At 44.5% G+C, this 18,499-nt stretch overlaps 1 protein-coding gene across 3 annotated transcripts in view; it reads left to right on the top strand.

The window, feature by feature from the left end:
* The window catches only part of KMO (kynurenine 3-monooxygenase), a 1,041,428-nt gene that overhangs the window by 730,230 nt on the left and 292,699 nt on the right, over window positions 1-18,499 (top strand). For all 3 annotated transcript variants that reach the window (XM_073673271.1, XM_073673270.1, XM_073673272.1), the window contains one exon: window positions 16,081-16,228. In XM_073673271.1, coding sequence (XP_073529372.1) covers window positions 16,081-16,228 — 148 coding nt within the window. The remainder of the gene's footprint in view (window positions 1-16,080; window positions 16,229-18,499) is intronic.

The following is an 18,499-nucleotide window of genomic DNA, read 5'->3' as shown; positions in this document are numbered from 1 at the left end:
TTAAAGATGGCAACAAATTTTTTGGCCGACGCCTCGGCGGAATCGGTCAGATTTGCGGCCAGAAATAATGTGCTTTCCAACTCGGCCCGTAGAGCGGTTTGGTTAAAAACATGGTCGGGAGATACAGCTTCTAAGAACAAGCTGTGCTCTATTCCATTTTCAGGGCTCAGAGTATTCGGACCTGTACTAGATGACATTCTAGAAAAAGCATCCGATAGAAAGAAGGGCTTCCCCCGAGGAGAAAAAGGAGCAGCCCTTTCGTAAACCCTTCTCCTCCCGTAAATATAACACTCAGAAAAAAGGGGGGTCCACAAGCTGGAGTTTTAATAAGGGGAACAAAGATAGGAAATACCAGCCCAGTACTAGCTCCCGTCCAAAATTATGTCAGAGTGGGGGGGCGATTAAAGTTTTTCAAAAACAGTTGGCATCGGGTCACTCAAAATCCCTGGATACTAATAACTATAGCACAGGGTTACAGGATAGAATTTTCTCAATATCCCCCTCAAAAATTCCGCCTGACAAAGGGTTCCCCTACCTCTCTTTCCCATCTACGGACAGACATAGAGAAGCTGCTACATCAGAGGGTTATTTTGCCAGTTCCGGAACACGAACAACATCAGGGCCATTACTCCTCTGTGTTTTCAATAAAGAAACCGTCAGGGGAGTTCCGTACAATAATCAACTTGAAACCCCTAAACCGATGGGTCCGTTACAAAAAATTCCGCATGGAATCAGTAAGATCAGCCATTCCTCTAATAGACGCAGATGCGGTAATGTGCACCCTGGACCTCAGAGATGCATACTACCACCTGCCAATACATTCTTCAAGTCAGCAATATATGAGGTTTGCACTACCATCAGTCAGTCAGATTCTACACTACCAGTTCCGATGTCTTCCCTTTGACCTGTCATCTGCTCCCAGAATCTTTACGAAGATCATGGCAGAGGTGGTGGCCTATATCCGACTCAGGGATATTACCATCATTCCGTACTTGGACGACTTCCTGGTGGTGGCAGGATCTCCTCTAGGTATGACGCAACAGCTGGAAGTTGTCCTACAGACATTTACCAACCTGGGTTTGATTGTGAACAAAGAAAAATCCAATCTTATCCCCAGTACTTCACACATCTTGATTCCCGAAGGTGAATGTCTTATCTCCCGGAAGACAAAATGCTCTCAATTCCACAAAGGATTTGTTCTTTTTCAAGAGAGAAGAAGCCTTCAATCCAAAAGGCAATGAGTATTTTGGGAATTATGATGTCCTGTATCACCTGCGTCAGATGGAGCCAGTTCCATTCCAGGCCTCTACAGAAATGCATCCTGGAAGTGACAGACGGACATCAGAATTACCTAGACAGGAGGATGTCTTTGTCCAGAGACGCCCAGGACTCTCTACACTGGTGGCTCGACCAGAAGAATCTACAGACGGGAGTGCAGTGGATCCTGGAACCTTGTCTTTTAGTGACCACGGACGCAAGTCTCTCAGGATGGGGAGCTCGAGTGGGAGATTCTTATCTCCAAGGAACATGGTCCACAGAAATTCAGACCCGATCATCAAATTTTCGGGAACTACAGGCGATCTGGGAAGCCCTACAGAGAAGCCGGGCGGTCTTAAGAGACAGACATGTAAAAATCCTGTCGGACAACATCACGGCAGTCTCCTTCATCAGACAATTGTACCCTGAACTGGAGCGTGAGGTGTTGGAGGCTCAGGGGGGTGCCCCTGACTCCTGCCCTTCAGGAAAGTCATATATACCATCTAATCTGCCCCACAAAGTAATTAAGGAACATCATAACTCTGTGCTTACTGGTCATCCAGGTGATAAGGCAATGACGGACTTCCTTTCTCGTTGTTTTTAGTGGTTGCAACGGGATGTGATTGAACATGTGTCTTCTTGTAGTGTTTGAGTGCATTCTAAGGTATCGCATACCCGTCCATCTGGTACTCTTCTTCTGATACCTAATCCTAGCAGGCCTTGGGCACACTTGTCCATGGATTTTAGTACTGTCCTACCGGTATCTGCAGGCAAAACTGTGGTTTTGGTGGTTGCAGATAGGTTCAGTAAAATGGTTCACTTCGTCGCATTACTGGCACTTCAAAATGCAGAGAATCTTGCTCAGGTGTTTATAAATGAGATTGTGAAGCTTCACAGGGTTCCCTCCGATGTGGTGTCAGATTGGGGGGACCCAGTTTGTTTCCAAGTTCTGGAAAGCGTTCTGTTCTTGACTGGGGGTGTAGCTGTCCTTTTCCTCTGCCTTCCATCCTCAGTCGAATGGGCAGACCGAGCGCATTAACCAGAACTTGGAGACTTACCTCAGATATTTTGCCTCTGAAAACCAGGAGGATTTGGCATCTTACTTACTGCTGGCAGAATTTACTATTACTAATCACCAAGAATCTACCGGCAGGTCATCGTTCTTTGGTGCATATGGTTACCATCCACAGTTTGGTACTTTTAGTGGGGGAGAGGTTTTGGGAGTTCCTGAGGAGGAACATTTTGCTTTGTCGCTCTCCTCGGTGTGGCGGGGGGTTCTGAATAATTTGAAGATCATGGGAGACAGGTACAAACCTATGGATGACAGGAAACGCTCGCCAGATCTGGACCTGAGTTTGAATGGCTTTGTGTGGTTGTCTACAAGGAATATCAAGTTGAAGGTTCCTTCCTGGAAGCTGAGACCTAGATTTATTGGTCCCTATAAAATAACCACCGTCATTAACCCAGCAGCTTTTCATCTTGAGCTACTTCAGGCTCCAGAAATATGTAGAACTTCTTGAGTTCTCAACCCTACTGCCACCCCCAATCATGGTTGATGGTAATTTGGAGTTTCAGATTTTGAGGATTGTAGATTCTTGTCTCAAACGTTGTTCCCTACAGTACTTGGTGCACTGAAGGGGTTATGGTCCAGAGGAAAAGGATGTAGGTTTCAGCATCAGAGGTGAATGTTCCCAGGCTGGTTCGTTCATTCCACACCTCTTATCCTGAGAAACCTGGTCCTGAGTGTCCGGAGGTCACTCGTAGAAGGGGGTACTGTCACGGGTGTGTGAGGTGTAACAGACAGTCTCTCTGGATCAGTTTGTAGAGGGTCACTGCGCCTGACATTGCAGAAGCCTTCTTAATCCATCTTCTTTTAGAACGCAGCACCTACCTCCCTTCTGCTCTGATTGACAAACTCTGGTCTGGGTGTTTAAAAACTTTCAGTGTGCTTCAGGGAGTCGCCGGTGATATTTCTATGTTCCCTGGCTCTGGCATGGAGTACTAGCAGTCGTACAGCTTCTTCTCTGGTGCCCTTGGAGGACTGTTGGCGTTTCTCCTCTGATGTCTGCTCAAACTAAGTTATCCCCTTTGTTTGTTTACCTTGTTGTCTTTAGTTTGTAGTGGGGTCGGACCAGTGCTCACTCCTTCCCCTCCCTATTTGGGGCCTAGGTCTAGGGATATACAGGGCTTAGGTTTCCTGCTTGGCGATTGGTGTGGAATCAATATAGGGATGGTAGGGTAGGCAGGGTGTTATTAGATCTGCCTAAGGGTGTCCACTCCCCCTTTCCCTAGTGTTTGGGTTCCATCCCCTCTTCCCTTCATGTTGCACTTTGTCTTCCCACACCGTGCGTGACGCTACCTCTCTTCAAGTGATATTGGAGCACATCCTAATTTTTGGCAGCCCTTGAATTTGCTGCATACACAATAACAGTATAGGAGACTCACTTCTTAATAATTTTTAAAACTATTTTTCTGAGGCCCTCCACTACAACTCTTCAAATTGGTATTGGAGCGTGTCCTAATTTTTGGCAGTCCTTGAACTTGCTGAATACGCAATAACAGTATAGGTGACCCACTCCTTAATAATTTTTAAAACAATTTTTATGAGGCCCTTCACTACAACTCTTAAAATTAGTATTGGAGTGCGTCCTTATTTTTGGCAGCCCCAGAACTTGCTGCATATGCAATAACAGTATAGGAGACCCACTCCTAAATAGTGGGAAGGTCAATTCAAATTGATTCTATAGTCTCCAATATTAACTCTTATCTGAAATTTGTCGATGGGTGAGCTATCGCACTATGGATAGTGTATTACATGCATCCAGACAAGGATTATTTCCTTATACTTTTGTTGCTGCACGAAAACAAAAAAAATCTATTTCCTATTGATGCCGCAGTTAGCTGCTTTTAGAATAGGGACAGGTGCTAGGTATCATCAGCTGGAAATGAGTGTTCATATTCTGGTCAAATACATTTGTTCCATAGTGCATAACTCGATTGATTTAATCCATGCACTCATTGACCGATTCATAATTTTTAATGGTGATCTTTAATTAGAAATTTATGAAAGCAGAAAGGGTTGCTTGCGTTACCCAAAAAACTTCTTCGGAGCAGGGTAAATTTTATTTTCTATTGTACTATATTACCTTTCTTATCTGACATTCGTGTACGGGTGATCATAGCAGTTGGGATAGCGTCTTACATGCATCTAGTCAGGGATTATTGTATTATTCTCCATGCTGAAAAAAAAATTCTATTCCCTATTGATAACGCTGTTAGCTGCTTTTAAAATAAGGACAGGTGCTAAATGGTATTATCAGCTGGAAATGAGTGTTCATTCTAGATGTGTCTGATCATGTCTCACACACCACATGGCCAGATAAGGTAGTAAAATGTTAAATTTACTGGTGAATGCATTTTTCACCATTGAAAGAAATGCGAAAGTGCAAAACGCACCAAAAACACTAGGTGTGAACATAGCCCAAGGTGTGGAGGAGCATTTTTGATTTTGGTTACTTATTTTGCATTACACATAAGTCATTACACTGGAAAGAATGTTTCTTAACATTTTTCCAGGAAAATTCATGAATTGGGATTCAGATATGCTTCCAAGGGTCCCCCCATGTTGTTCCCATGTCATTTCAACACTGTTTCCATCGATTTGACCAATTTTTAGGTCCCCTCTGCCAGAAAAAATGCTCAGGTTTCCCATTGACTTACATTGGGCTCGTTACTCATGTCGAGCACGCAAACATTACGATTTACTCGACCCGAGTAACGAGTACCTGAGCATTTTAGTGCTGGCTAATCACTAATGGTTATATATATTTATTTCTCTGCAAATTTTTTGGTAGGTGAAGAAAAAAAAGCTGTTTAATTTTTCAACTACAGAATGCAAAGTAGTGAACAAAAGAGAGATCTTAATCAAGTTAATATTTGGTGTGAACACCCTTTTCCTTCAAAATAGCATGAAATCTCAATTCTTCTAGTTTTATCCAGTATTTACCAGGGAGATTGTTCCAAACATCTTGGAGAACTAACACAGATCTTCTGTGGATTTAGGTCCACATCCTTCTGTCTCTTCATGTACAGTAATTCCACACTTGATATTGAGATCAAGGCTTTGTGGGGGTCGTATCATCACTAGTGTTGAGCCACCCCCGTAGTGTTCGAGTTCGGTTCGGATCGTCGAACTCCCGTATGTTCGTCGAACTGTTCGTCGAACACTGTTAAAACCAATGGCAGGCAAACAAAAACACATAGCAACACATAGAAAACACCTTCAAAGGTGTCCAAAAGCTGACAAACTGCTCAGAAGACACAACTAACACATGGAAAAGTGACAAGTACAGTACAGACCAACAGTTTGGACACACCTTCTCATTTAAAGATTTTTCTGTATTTTCATGACTATGAAAATTGTACATTCACACTGAAGGCATCAAAACTATGAATTTACACAGGTGGAATTATATACTTAACAAAAAAGTGTGAAACAACTGAAAATATGTCTTATATTCTAGGTTCTTCAATGTAGCCACCTTTTGCTTTGATGACTGCTTTGCACACTCTTGGCATTCTCTTGATGAGCTTCAAGAGGTAGTCACCGGAAATGGTTTTCACTTCACAGGTGTGCCCTGTCAGGTTTAATAAGTGGGATTTATTGCCTTATAAATGGGGTTGGGACCATCAGTTGTGTTGTGCAGAAGTCAGGTGGATACACAGCTGATAGTCCTACTGAATAGACTGTTAGAATTTGTATTATGGCAAGAAAAAAGCAGCTAAGTAAAGAAAAACGAGTGGCCATCATTACTTTAAGAAATGAAGGTCAGTCAGTGCGAAAAATTGTGAAAACTTTGAAAGTGTTCCCAAGTGCAGTTGCAAAAACCATCAAGCGCTACAAAGAAACTGGCTCACATGAGGACCGCCCCAGGAAAGAAAGACCAAGAGTCACCTCTGCTTCTGAGGATAAGTTTATCCGAGTCACCAGCCTCAGAAATCGCAGGTTAACAGCAGCTCAGATTAGAGATCAGGTCAATGCCACACAGAGTTCTAGCAGCAGACACATCTCTTCAACAACTGTTAAGAGGAGACTTTGTGCACAGGCCTTCATGGTAAAATAGCTGCTAGGAAACCACTGCTAAGGACAGGCAACAAGCAGAAGAGACTTGTTTGGGTTAAAGAACACAAGGAATGGACATTAGACCAGTGGAAATTTGTGCTTTGGTCTGATGAGCCCAAATTTGAGATCTTTGGTTCCAACCACCGTGTCTTTGTGCGACGCAGAAAAGGTGAACGGACGGACTCTACATGCCTGGTTCCCACCGTGAAGCATGGAGGAGGAGGTGTGATGGTGTGGGGGTGCTTTGCTGGTGACATTGTTGGGGATTTATTCAAAATTGAAGGCATACTGAACCAGCATGGCTACCACAGCATCTTGCAGCGACATGCTATTCCATCCGGTTTGCGTTTAGTTGGACCATCATTTATTTTTCAACAGGACAATGACCCCAAACATACTTCCAGGCTGTGTAAGGGCTATTTGACCAAGAAGGAGAGTGATGGGGTGCTACGCCAGATGAGCTGGCCTCCACAGTCACCAGACCTGAACCCAATTGAGATGGTTTGGGGTGAGCTGGACCGCAGAGTGAAGGCAAAAGGGCCAACAAGTGCTAAGCATTTCTGGGAACTCCTTCAAGATTGTTGGAAGACCATTTTCAGTGACTACCTCTTGAAGCTCATCAAAAGAATGCCAAACCTGTGCAAAGCAGTCATCAAAGCAAAAGGTGGCTGCTTTGAAGAACCTAGAATATAAGACATATTTTCAATTGTTTCACACTTTTTTGTTAAGTATATAATTCCACATGTGTTAATTCATAGTTTTGATGCCTTCAGTGTGAATGTACAATTTTCATAGTCATGAAAATACAGAAAAATCTTTAAATGAGAAGGTGTGTCCAAACTTTTGGTCTGTACTGTACATATAGTCATGCGAAAAGAAAAGAGGTGGAGGAGTAAAAGGAGGGGGAGACACAGATATAGGCATGTCATGCCCTTCTAAAACCAAAAAAGTGTGAAGCCGACACGGCCAGTCCGTTCCTGCCCGTGCGACCTCCGTGTCGCCGGGTCTGTGCCAGAGCCGCGGTGGACCCTGACGGCCAGCCCCCCTCTCCCAATACTGGTGCCTGTCCGCTGGTGGGTCGAGCGAGCACCCCTGCGGTGGAGGCAGGTCTAATCTTTTTAATTTAAATTGTCTCTCTAATTTGAATGAGTACACTTTAAATCCTTTTACAAGGATCTATTGAAGGGCAAGTCTCATGCCAGCAGCCGTGGTAAATCCAGCTCCAGTAGCGTCCACTAAAGCTGCTGCAGTTAAAAAGCTTTTATAAGGATCGAGCTTGGCGGTCCACCGCAAGGCGTCCTACCGCCAGCCCAACCCCTGTGCCTTGGGGTGCCTCCCCGATGCTCTTCACTGAGTGTCCCGGGGGTCTGAACCATTTCCTTTGAAAAAATTAAGTGTCCAAACTACAGGTGGTGTAGCTTGCTTAACAGCTGGGATAATCCGCACAAAGTATTTCCTGGGCTAGATGCAGTTAAAAATTTGTAATTAGATACTCTCGTTGGATGCTGAGAAAGCATTCCATAGAGTCTCCTGGCACGCCATATATTATTCTCTTAAAAAGCTTGGGGTAGGGGTCTAGGGGACCCTTTTATAGCCAAAATCACGGCCCTGTATCGCAAAACGTCACCTAGGCTGAAGATAAATGGAACATTTTCATCACCTTTCATAATCACTAATGGGACAAGGCAGGGATGTCCTCTGTCCCCTCTCTTATACATCCTAGTGACAGAGCACCTGCTCTCATCAATTTGCCATAACCCCAATATTAGGTGGATTGAGGTGGGAGGCACCGAGTACAAGTGCTCTGCATTTGCTGATGATGTCCTAGTATATATCACTCAATCACATATATCCATCCCTGCTGTTATGGCTGAAATAGATCACTTTGTTACATGGTCAAATTTTAAAATCAATGCAGCGAAGTCTGAGGCCCTCAATGTCTCCCTCCCCAAATCCATACAGGATTCCATCCAGTCCAACTTTCACTTTGCCTGGCCCTCACAGGGTATCAAATACTTAGGAATTCGTATTCATAGAGATCTCTCACGTCTATGTTATCTTAATTTTGGGCCCTTTATTGAACAACTCCATATAGACCACGGTTGGCAAGTTAGAACTGTAAGATTCACTACGTGAACCACTGGTGTTTTGTGGAAAAGCACATGTACACTGTGTTCCAAATTATTATGCAAAAAGTGTTTAGGAGTGATAAGTTAAGAATTTGTTTGTTTGTCAGTTAAACTCATTGATGGTGATGTGTGTCAGGGCTCTTTATATCACTGTAAGCAATTGCAGACACCTGTGCTAATTAGTTTGGCAGGTGTGTCCAATGAAAGGCAAGACTACTTAAGAAGGCTGTCCCACATTATTAAGCAGCCTACATTTTCTGCCAAAATGGGAAAGAAAAAGGATGTGTCGGCTGCTGAGAAGCAACAAATTGTGGAGTGTTTAGTTCAAGGCATGACTACAATCAACATTGCCAAGACACTTCATCCTGATCATCGCACAATCAAGAAGTATGTAGCTGATTCACAGTACACACGTGTGCGTGCTGATAAGGGAAAATTGAGGACTCTTTCCTACAGGCAATTACGTCAGGCTAAAAGAGCAGCGGCAAAAAAGCCTTGTCATATCAGCAGACAAGTTTTTGAAGCTGCTGGTGCCTCCAACGTCCCCCGAACAACAAGATGCAGGGTCCTTCTGGGGTTTGCAGCTGTGTGTAAGCCATCCTGTCGACCTCCTCTATCCACTGTACACAAGCAGAAACCGCTCCAGTGGGCCAAACATTACATGAAGACTGACTTCAAAACTGTTTTGTTCACTGATGAGTGCCGTGCAACGCTCGATGGTCCAGATGGATGGAGTGGAGGATGGCTGGTTGATGGACACCCCATGCAAACACGGCTACGGCGCCAACAAGGAGGAGGTGGAGTAATGTTTTGGGCTGGAATCATGGGGAGAGAGATTGTCGGCCCCTTTAGGATCCCTGAAGGGGTAAAGATGAACTCCATAATGTATGTGGAGTTTCTCAAACAGCACTTCCTGCCATGCTTCAAGAAGAAGAACCGTGAATTCCACAGCAAGATCATTTTCATGCATGATAATGCACCGTCTCATGCTGCACATAACACACCTGCATCTCTGGCTGATATGGGCATAAAAGGGGACAAACTTATGGTGTGACCCCCATGCTCCCCTGACCTCAACCCCATTGAGAACCTCTGGAGCATCATCAAAAGGAGTGTCTATGATGGCAGGAGGCAGTTCACATCTAAGCAACAGCTCTGGGAGGGTATTCTGTCCTCATGCAAAACAATTGAAGCAGAAACCATCCAAAACCTGACAAATTCAATGGACGAGAGAGTTCAGAAGCTCCTTTCGAACAAGGGGTCCTATGTGCAAATGTAACATCACCTAGAATAAAGTTTTGAGTTGAAAACTGTTTGATTTCAGTTTGTAATAACCTGCTAATGGTTATAATTTCAAAAATGACCATTTTTTTGTTCTTTATTAAAATGAAAAGGTTGATCGAAGAGTGTGGGGGATCTAAGAGTGTGGCAACCCAGTAGTCAGGATTATTTCGAATTCTGACAATCTGAGGGTCACAGGTAGTGCAGCAAGAAGGCACTCATGTGTCTTGCACATCTAGGAGCCCCAAAATTATTTTCCGGGCTAGATGCAGCTAAAAATTATTATTAATTTGAAAGCTGGTGGAGCTTAGTATAGATGGCCTAATAGAATCAGTACTGCAAACTGCTACAAGGCCCAAATTATTTTCCAGCCAAGATACAGATAAACATGATTAGTAATTTTAAATCTGGTGGAGTTTAGTATAGATGGCCTAATAGAATCAGTACTGCACACTGCTACAAGGCCCAAATTATTTTCCAGCCAAGATACAGATAAACATGATTAGTAATTTGAAAGCTTAAAATGGTTGGTGAGGTGATTTTAACAAATCATCAGGGTTTTACTCTCCCCAGGATGACACAGGGGTAGAAAAGTCGTTTCTGATCCATGATTTGTTCATCTTTATGAACGTGAGTCTGTCTACATTATCAGTGGAGAGCCGCGTGCGCTTATCTGTCAGCACACCACCAGCAGCGCTGAACACACGTTCAGACAGAACGCTGGCTGTGGGGCATGACAAGATCTCCAAGGCATAAGTGGCGAGATCCGGCCATTTATCCAGATTGGAAGCCCAAAAAGAGCAAGGGTCCAGTGACACAGTCATGCCTTCAATGTTTACTTGGAGATACTCCTGTACCATCGTCTCTAGGCGTTGACTATGTGTCAGACTTCTTGTTTCCTGTGGCATTGCAAAGGATGGGCTAAAAAAGTGGTGAAATGATTCCGCAAAATTGATGTTACCAGCAGATACTGTGTTTCTGTTACGTTTTGAGTGCTGAACACTCGACGGTCCCACGGTTGGCAAGTTGGAACTGTGAGATTCACTACATGCACCACTAGTGTTTTGGGGCAAAGCACATGTAAGATTCTGCAACAGTCTCTGCTGATACTCCTGCATGCGTGCATCTCTTTCTATGGCAGGAATAATTTCTGAAAATTTACTTTTATACCGGGGATCTAACAGTGTGGCAACCCAGTAGTCAGGATTATTTCTAATTTTCACAATTCGAGGGTCATGTTGCAGGTAGTGCAGCAAGAAGGCACTCATGTGTCTTGCGCATCCAGGAGCACCAAGTCCCTGTTGTGTTGGTGGCGAGGTAACAATCATGCTTCCTTCCTCTGTCCTCTCCCCCCAACCTCGCACAACAGAAATGTGATCAAGGTCTCCCTCATCTGATGAGTCTTCCATCAGTTCTTCCTCCACTTTTTCCTGGGCTACTGCACCTTCTTCACTAGTTTGGCTGCTACCATGCACCCTGGTAAAACCATCTCCCCCACCCTCAAATGCCTGCCGCCTTGGTGCTGCCGACCGTCTGGACCTTGCAGATGTTAGCCCTTCCTCATACAACTCCTCCTCTACTTTCTCCACCTCCTCTTGTGCCACCACCTGACTCCGAATTCTGTTTAACATGTGCTCCAGCATGTAAATCACCGGAATAGTCATGCTGATAATGGCATCGTCAGCACTAAACATCTTCGTCGCCATTTCAAAACTGTGCAGAAGGGTGCATAGGTCCCTGATCTGAGACCACTCCTCCAGCGTGATGTGCCCCACCTCTGGATCTCGTTGGCCCAGGCTATACGTCAGAACGTATTGCACCAGGGCTGGTCGGTGCTGCCACAGTCGCTGCAACATGTGCAGAGTTGAATTCCACCAGGTAGGCACATCGCATTTTAGCCGGTGAAGTGGCAGGCCCAACGACTTCTGTAGAGATGTAAGTCACTGAGCTGCGGGATGCGAACGGCGGAAGTGAGCACACAGCGACCGTGCCCTCTGCAGAAGGCCATCTAGTCTGGGATAGTGGGCTAAAAATTGCTGGACAACCAGGTTCAACACGTGAGCCATACAAGGCACGTGTGTGACATTGCCCCGGCGAAGGGCCGCACCCAGGTTTGCAGCATTGTCGCACACTGCCTTCCCTGGTTTCAGGTCCAGTGGAGACAACCATTCATGAAACTGGTTCTCCAGAGCTGACCACAACTCCTCAGCTGTATGACTCACATATCCCAGACATTTCAAAGTAAAAACTGCCTGATGACGTTGAGCCCTGCTGCCAGCATAGTAAGGAGGTGTGCAGGATCCCTTCTGCGCAGTTAGAAAGCTTGTGGCATGACCAGACAGGCTTTGGGTGCAGGTGGAGGAACGAGAGGAGGTTGAGGAGGCAGAAGCAGTGGAGGAACTTCGAGATAAAGAGGATTGACGCACAACTCGTGGGGACGGCAAGACTTGGACAGCAGCCCCTTGTTCTGCTGTCACCATAGTTAGCCAGCGCCCAGTCAGCGACATGTAATGCCCCTGTCCATGCCTACTTGTCCAAGTGACTGTGGTGAAATTCACCCTGTCACACACAGAGTTTCTCAAAGAAGCGGTGATGTTGTGTGCGACATGCTGGTGGAGCGCAGGCCCACCTTTCTTTGAGAAGTAGTGCCGACTGGGCATTTGGTACTGGGGCACTGCGACGGACATAAGGTCTCAAAAATCCTCTGTGTCCACCAGGCAGAAAGGCAGCATTTCTGTAGCCAAGAGCTTGCAGATGGTGAAATTCAACCTCTTAGCTTTCTCATGGCTAGGAGGAAATGGTCTTTTACTTGTCCACATCTGAGGTACTGAGGGCTGGCTGTTGTGCTTAGACGGGGTTGAGAAGGGTGTCCCCGGCAAACTGCCGGTCTGTGAGGAAGATGCAGGCGGACATGTTAGGTTGCCTTGATCCAAAGGTGGTGCTATCGATGTCGGACAGCGCTCAACACCAGCTGGTGTTTCCACCTCCAAAGAAAATGATGACCTGCCAATCACGCTGGCTGTTGCGGGTAAAGAGGTGGCAGGTCTGCGTCCCAAAACAGGTGTGACTGCTGTCCCCCCAGTCACAGAGGATGAAGAGGCTGCGGATACACAAGATGTGGCAGACGGTGGTTGGCCCGGCTGGCTAGGCCGCATTGTAGCACAGTGAGCTTCCCACTGCAACTTATGCTTCATATCCATGTGCCGGTTCATGCATGAAGTACTCAAACTATGTATTTTTTGGCCTCTACTTAGCTTTTGCTGACAAATGTTACAGATAACACGAGTTGGGTCATCTTTATCGATCTGAAAAAATACCCAGGCTATGCAAGGCTTAGCACCCATGCGACCTGAAGAGCCACCACGACTTGTGGTCAAAGGCAGAGTTGTGTTTGAGGATGCAGTTGTTGACTTGCTTCCAGTACTCCATCTCTGTCCAGGAAGGTGCAACCTGACCTCGTCGTCGCTAGCATCCTCCTCCACCTCCTCTGCTGACCTCATTGACTGGCTGACTGTGGGTTGACAGTAAGTGGGATCTCCAACCTCGTCATCATCACCCTGTGTGTTATCACACCCGTCGTCCTCAGAGCCAACCTGTTCCTGCCCTGACAAAAAACTAAAGTTGTCGCTCCAATCAGGTATTTGAGTCTCATCATCGTCTTCCTCATTGTCTCCACCAACAGAAGTTACAGTTTTGGAACTTGGGTCGACATTATGGTCAGAACCTTCTGCGTCTGGTCCTGGATCTGACTCATAAAGATTCTGGGCATCAGTGCAGATCATTTCCTCGTCTGGATTCACAGAAGCTCTGGAGCTGACCTCTGATTCCCAGGCTATAGTATGAGTAAACAGCTCTGCAGACTCAACCATCTGTTCTACCTCATACTCAGACGGGCAGCTGGAGACTTGGGAGCTGTGAGGAAGCAAGTGCGATTGGGGTGACACCTCTGAGGACTGGAGTATTTGTGATGTTGAGGTGGAGGAGAGCCCACTTGAAGGAGCACTTGATATCCGTTGAAGCACCTGCTGTTTTTGTGCCTCATCTGGAATTTGTAGCGATTGGCGTGGCTGTAAGAAAGGGATCTTATCACATTGTCCGCTAAAAGAAGTAGACATCTTAGTTTGGCTGGAAGAGGGTCTTTCTTCTGCAGATGTTACCGGTGCTTTAACACCTACCCCACGGACACAACCTTTTTTTTCCCTTCCCAACACGCCTATTCCCCTTTCCACCAGCAGCAGGCCTTTTTCCACTCATTTTGGTGGTTAACTAATTCACAACTCTGGAGTTGATTGCACAAAAAACAATGGATGGGAACCGAGCAGAGCCGAGTGGCCAAACTGTGGTATTAGCCCAAAAGTATTGGCTGGGTTAGATGCAGATAAAAATTATTTTGATTTTGCAACCTGGTGGAGGTTAGTATAGATGGACTAATAGACCAAGTCCCACACACTGCTACAAGCCGAAATATTTTTTCAGAGCTAGATGCAGAAAAAAAATTATATTGAATTTGCAACCTGGTGGAGGTTAGTATAGATGGACTAATAGAACAAGTCCCACAGATTGCTACAAGCCGAAATATTTTTTCAGAGCTAGATGCAGAAAAAAAATATATTGAATTTGCAACCTCGTGGAGGTTAGTATAGATGGACTAATAGAACAAGTCCCACACACTGCTACAAGCCAAAATATTTTTTCAGAGCTAGATGCAGAAAAAAATTATATTGAATTTGCAACCTGGTGGAGGTTAGTATAGATAGACTAATAGAACAAGTCCCACACACTGCTACAAGCCGAAATATTTTTTCAGAGCTAGATGCAGATAAAAATTATTTTGAATTTGCAACCTGGTGGAGGTTAGTATAGATGGACTAATAGAATGATGCTATGCCCAAAAGGTTTTACTTCACTAGGTGCAGTAAAAAAATTGGTATTCTATACACAGGTGGTGTAGCTTGCAACACAGATAGGCTACTCCACTGACTAACACACACTGCAAGAGGCCAAAAAGGATTTGCTTTGCTAGATTTAGCCAAATGCTGTGAAAAAAACTTGCACAGCACTAAAACAAACCTGCCTGCCAAAAAGTGATAGGAACTGATGTAACCTAGCCCTCAAAAGGACTGCAATTACAATTAGTCTTTACTCACAACCTATCTATTTAAGAGCACAGACCTGCCTGATAAAAGTGATAGGAACTGATGTAACCTAGCCCTGAAAAGGACTGCAATTACAATTAGTCTTTACTCCCAACCTATCTATTTAAGAGCACAGACCTGCCTGATAAAAGTCATAGGAAATTATGTAACCTAGTCCTTAAAAGGACTGCAATCACAACTATTCCCTACTCCCAAGCTATCTGTAGATTTGTGCGAAAATAGTCTTGAAATTAACACTGAAAGTATAGCACACACAGCAACAGCGGTGCCGTCTAACACGCAGCTGCAGCAGTGAGAAAATGGTGGCGACGGGGAAAATGGCTTGGTCTTATAGGGCAAGGACATGTGACATACACTGCCAATGACACATGCCCTTGCTTGTGTGAAAAAAAGCACTTCGCTCCGTGTGTGCGCTGCTGATAGGCTGACAGATTGCACCTCCCCACTGTAAATGCGGGAAAGAGAATAAAAAATGGAGATCTTCATTATTCCTGCAGAGATCCATCCCCTGCCCCTCCCCCCGCCCCGCTGTACACTCAAACTGCGTATTAACATTAATTTTCATCATTACTGAAAAAAAATCCAGTTATGATTTTGGTGCACGAACAGTTATCGAACATAACCTCGAACAGCCAAATTTTTTTCAAATTGTTCGTGTTCGCCGAACGGCTCGAACACCGCCCAAAACAGCTCGAATTTGAGATTGGCGAACAGTTCGAGTCGAACACCGCTCATCTCTAATTATCACTATCGGTTCCTTCCTCTTGCTGAGAACTAGTGTACCTAGTAGAAATTGTGGTTTGATTTTGTTTTGAAGGCAAAGGGTAGTCACTCCAAATATTGATTTTATTATGTTTCTCTTTTGTTCATTAATTTGGCATTTTGTTGATTAATAAAAATAAACTATGAACACTTCTATGTTTGAAAGCATTCTTACTTTGCTGCATTTTTTCACACCTGTGTAAAAACTTTGCCCAGTACTGAGTGTGTAATTGTTTTTCTTTTTTTGTTTTCAAATGACAGGTTTTTTTTACATGGCTTAGTGGTCCCATATAGTATATAGTCATGGTTGCCATTATTATTTATTATTATTATTATCAACTAATTTTAGATTTCTTTCTATTATTTTCATAAGGGACAACTTGAAAACAGATTTTTTCCTGCTTCCACCACAAGCCTTGATTTCTGTTAAATGTTCAACATTTTCCTTGGACACTAAATGTGTTCTAATGGGTGATGCAGCCCATGCTGTTGTGCCTTTCTATGGACAAGGAATGAATGCTGTAAGTAATAATCCTGTAGCAAAATAATACATTGAGTAGAACATGCTATTTTCGTTCACATCTCCAATTAATTCAACCTGTGTGACCGGCAGCCAGAGCAAGCGATAAAGATTCAAATTGGAAACAAGTCAGAATTTTGTCTTACTTGAAATCATATATTCTTTAATACATGGCTTAAAACACCATGAAGACACTTGTACTCAAATATCTAATGCGTTTTGGAATTGAACTTCCTTTTTCATAGCTGTTTAAAACAAAATATGGTCACTATTAAAAAGGCATGGGAAGTATGGGCGTGTACAATACGTGCCTTTTTAATGGTGACCATCTTTTGTTTCAAATAGCTATGAAGAAGGAAGTTAAAGGGAACCTGTCACCAGAAATAATGCTGTTAACCTACAGATATGCAGTTAATCAGCAGGTTAATAGCGTTATTATAATGTCGGCACTCCATCTTCCTTGAATGCATATATGCGTTATTTATTTAATCTATATGCTTAAAACTCTACTAAGACATAGGTGTTGAAACATCTGATGCTTTTTGGAATTTAAACGGCACCTGTCACTAGAAAAAACACTTGCAGATATGCGGGTAAACTGCAGGTTAACAGCATTAATATGCTGCCCGTCACCTGCAGCCAAATGTGGCAGGGAGAAAATTAACTTTATTCTCCCCACCAGCATTCGATTTCAGTCATGGGAGCAGGGGTGGAGTGCGTTCAGTCATCGCTATGGCCCTGACTGACACTCCCTCTGCATTGGGACTCAGCTGTCAGTCAGGGCCGGGAACGCGGTTACAGCTACCGCTCTGTATGCTCGGAGAGCGGTGACTCAACCGGCGCCACCACCATGACTGAAACCAAATGCTGGCGAGAAGAATAAAGTTACTTTCTCCCCGCTGCATTTGGCTGCAGGTGACGGGCAGCATATTAATGCTGTTAACCTGCAGTTTACCCACATATCTGCAGGTTAACAGTGTTTTTTCTAGCGATAGGTGCCGTTTAAATTCCAAAACGCATCAGATGTTTCAACACCTATGTCTTAGTAGAGTTTTAAGCATATAGATTAAATAAATAACGCATATATGCATTCAAGGAAGATGGAGTGCCGACTTGTTTACAATTTGAATTTTGAAAATGAATACACTAGAAAATGTACGTATATATTTTTAACCAGGATGGTGGCGCACATAACAAGATGGGAGACCAAGATGGGGGAGCATATACCAGGAGGAAGTACCAGGATGGGGGCTCAAATATCAGGATGGGGGAGCATATACCAGGATGGGGGACCAGAATGGAGGAGCATGGACCAGGATGGGGGAGCATATAACAGGATGGAGGAGCACATACCAGAATGGAGGAGCATATACCAGGGTGGGGGCACAAATACCAGGATGGGGGACCAGGATGGGTGCTCAAATACCAGTATGGGGGAGCATATACCCTAATGGGGGACCAGGTTGGTAGAGCATATATACGAGGATGGGAAAGCAGGATGGGGGCTCAAATACCAGGACGGGGAAGCATGGACTAGGATAGGGGCACACATACCAGGATGGGGGAGCATATACCAGGATGAGGGAGCATATACCAGCATGGCAGAGCATATACCAGGATGGAGGAGAATATACGAGAATGGGGGAGCATATACCAGGATGGGGGCACAAATACCAGGATGGGGGACCAGGATGCGTGCACAAATAGCAGTATGGGGGAGCATATACCAGCATGGGGGACCAGGTTGGTAGAGCATATACCAGGATGGGGCAGCATGGATCAGTATGGGGGACCAGGATGGAGGAGCGTGGACCAGGGTGGGGGAGCATATGTCAAGATGGGGGAGCATATGCCAGGGTGGGGGAACATATACCAGATTGGGGGAGCATGGACCAGGATAGGGGACCATATACCAATAAAAATGCTCACCACCTGGGCATAAAACAGGTTTAATAGCTAGTGTTATATATTACATAATACCTAATATGCATGCACCACATGTACACATGAAACTATGTACACCAATAGATATTAATGTATATATTCTCTTAAATATACTACCACCATGGAATAAAGACCATAGATGAAAAGTATAAATAAATACTAAATATTTATATAGATCCAGGCTCTGGATGCCACCAAGAAACAGACAACTAGTAGTGGACTTGAATATTCCCTATTAAGATCCAAAGGGGAAAAGGTTTGTAGAGCATAAATCCAAAGGGATTCGCACTCCTTTAGCTTCTTTATCCAGTCACCTCCTCTCCTAGCC

The sequence above is a fragment of the Phyllobates terribilis genome, unplaced genomic scaffold (genome assembly GCF_046119375.1).
Source record: "Phyllobates terribilis strain yellow unplaced genomic scaffold, ASM4611937v1 Scaffold_3__8_contigs__length_932513732, whole genome shotgun sequence".
NCBI classification, from domain to species: Eukaryota; Metazoa; Chordata; class Amphibia; order Anura; family Dendrobatidae; genus Phyllobates; species Phyllobates terribilis.
The sequence above is the reverse complement of the archived record's forward strand: the minus strand, read 5'-3'. Positions and strand labels throughout refer to the sequence as shown.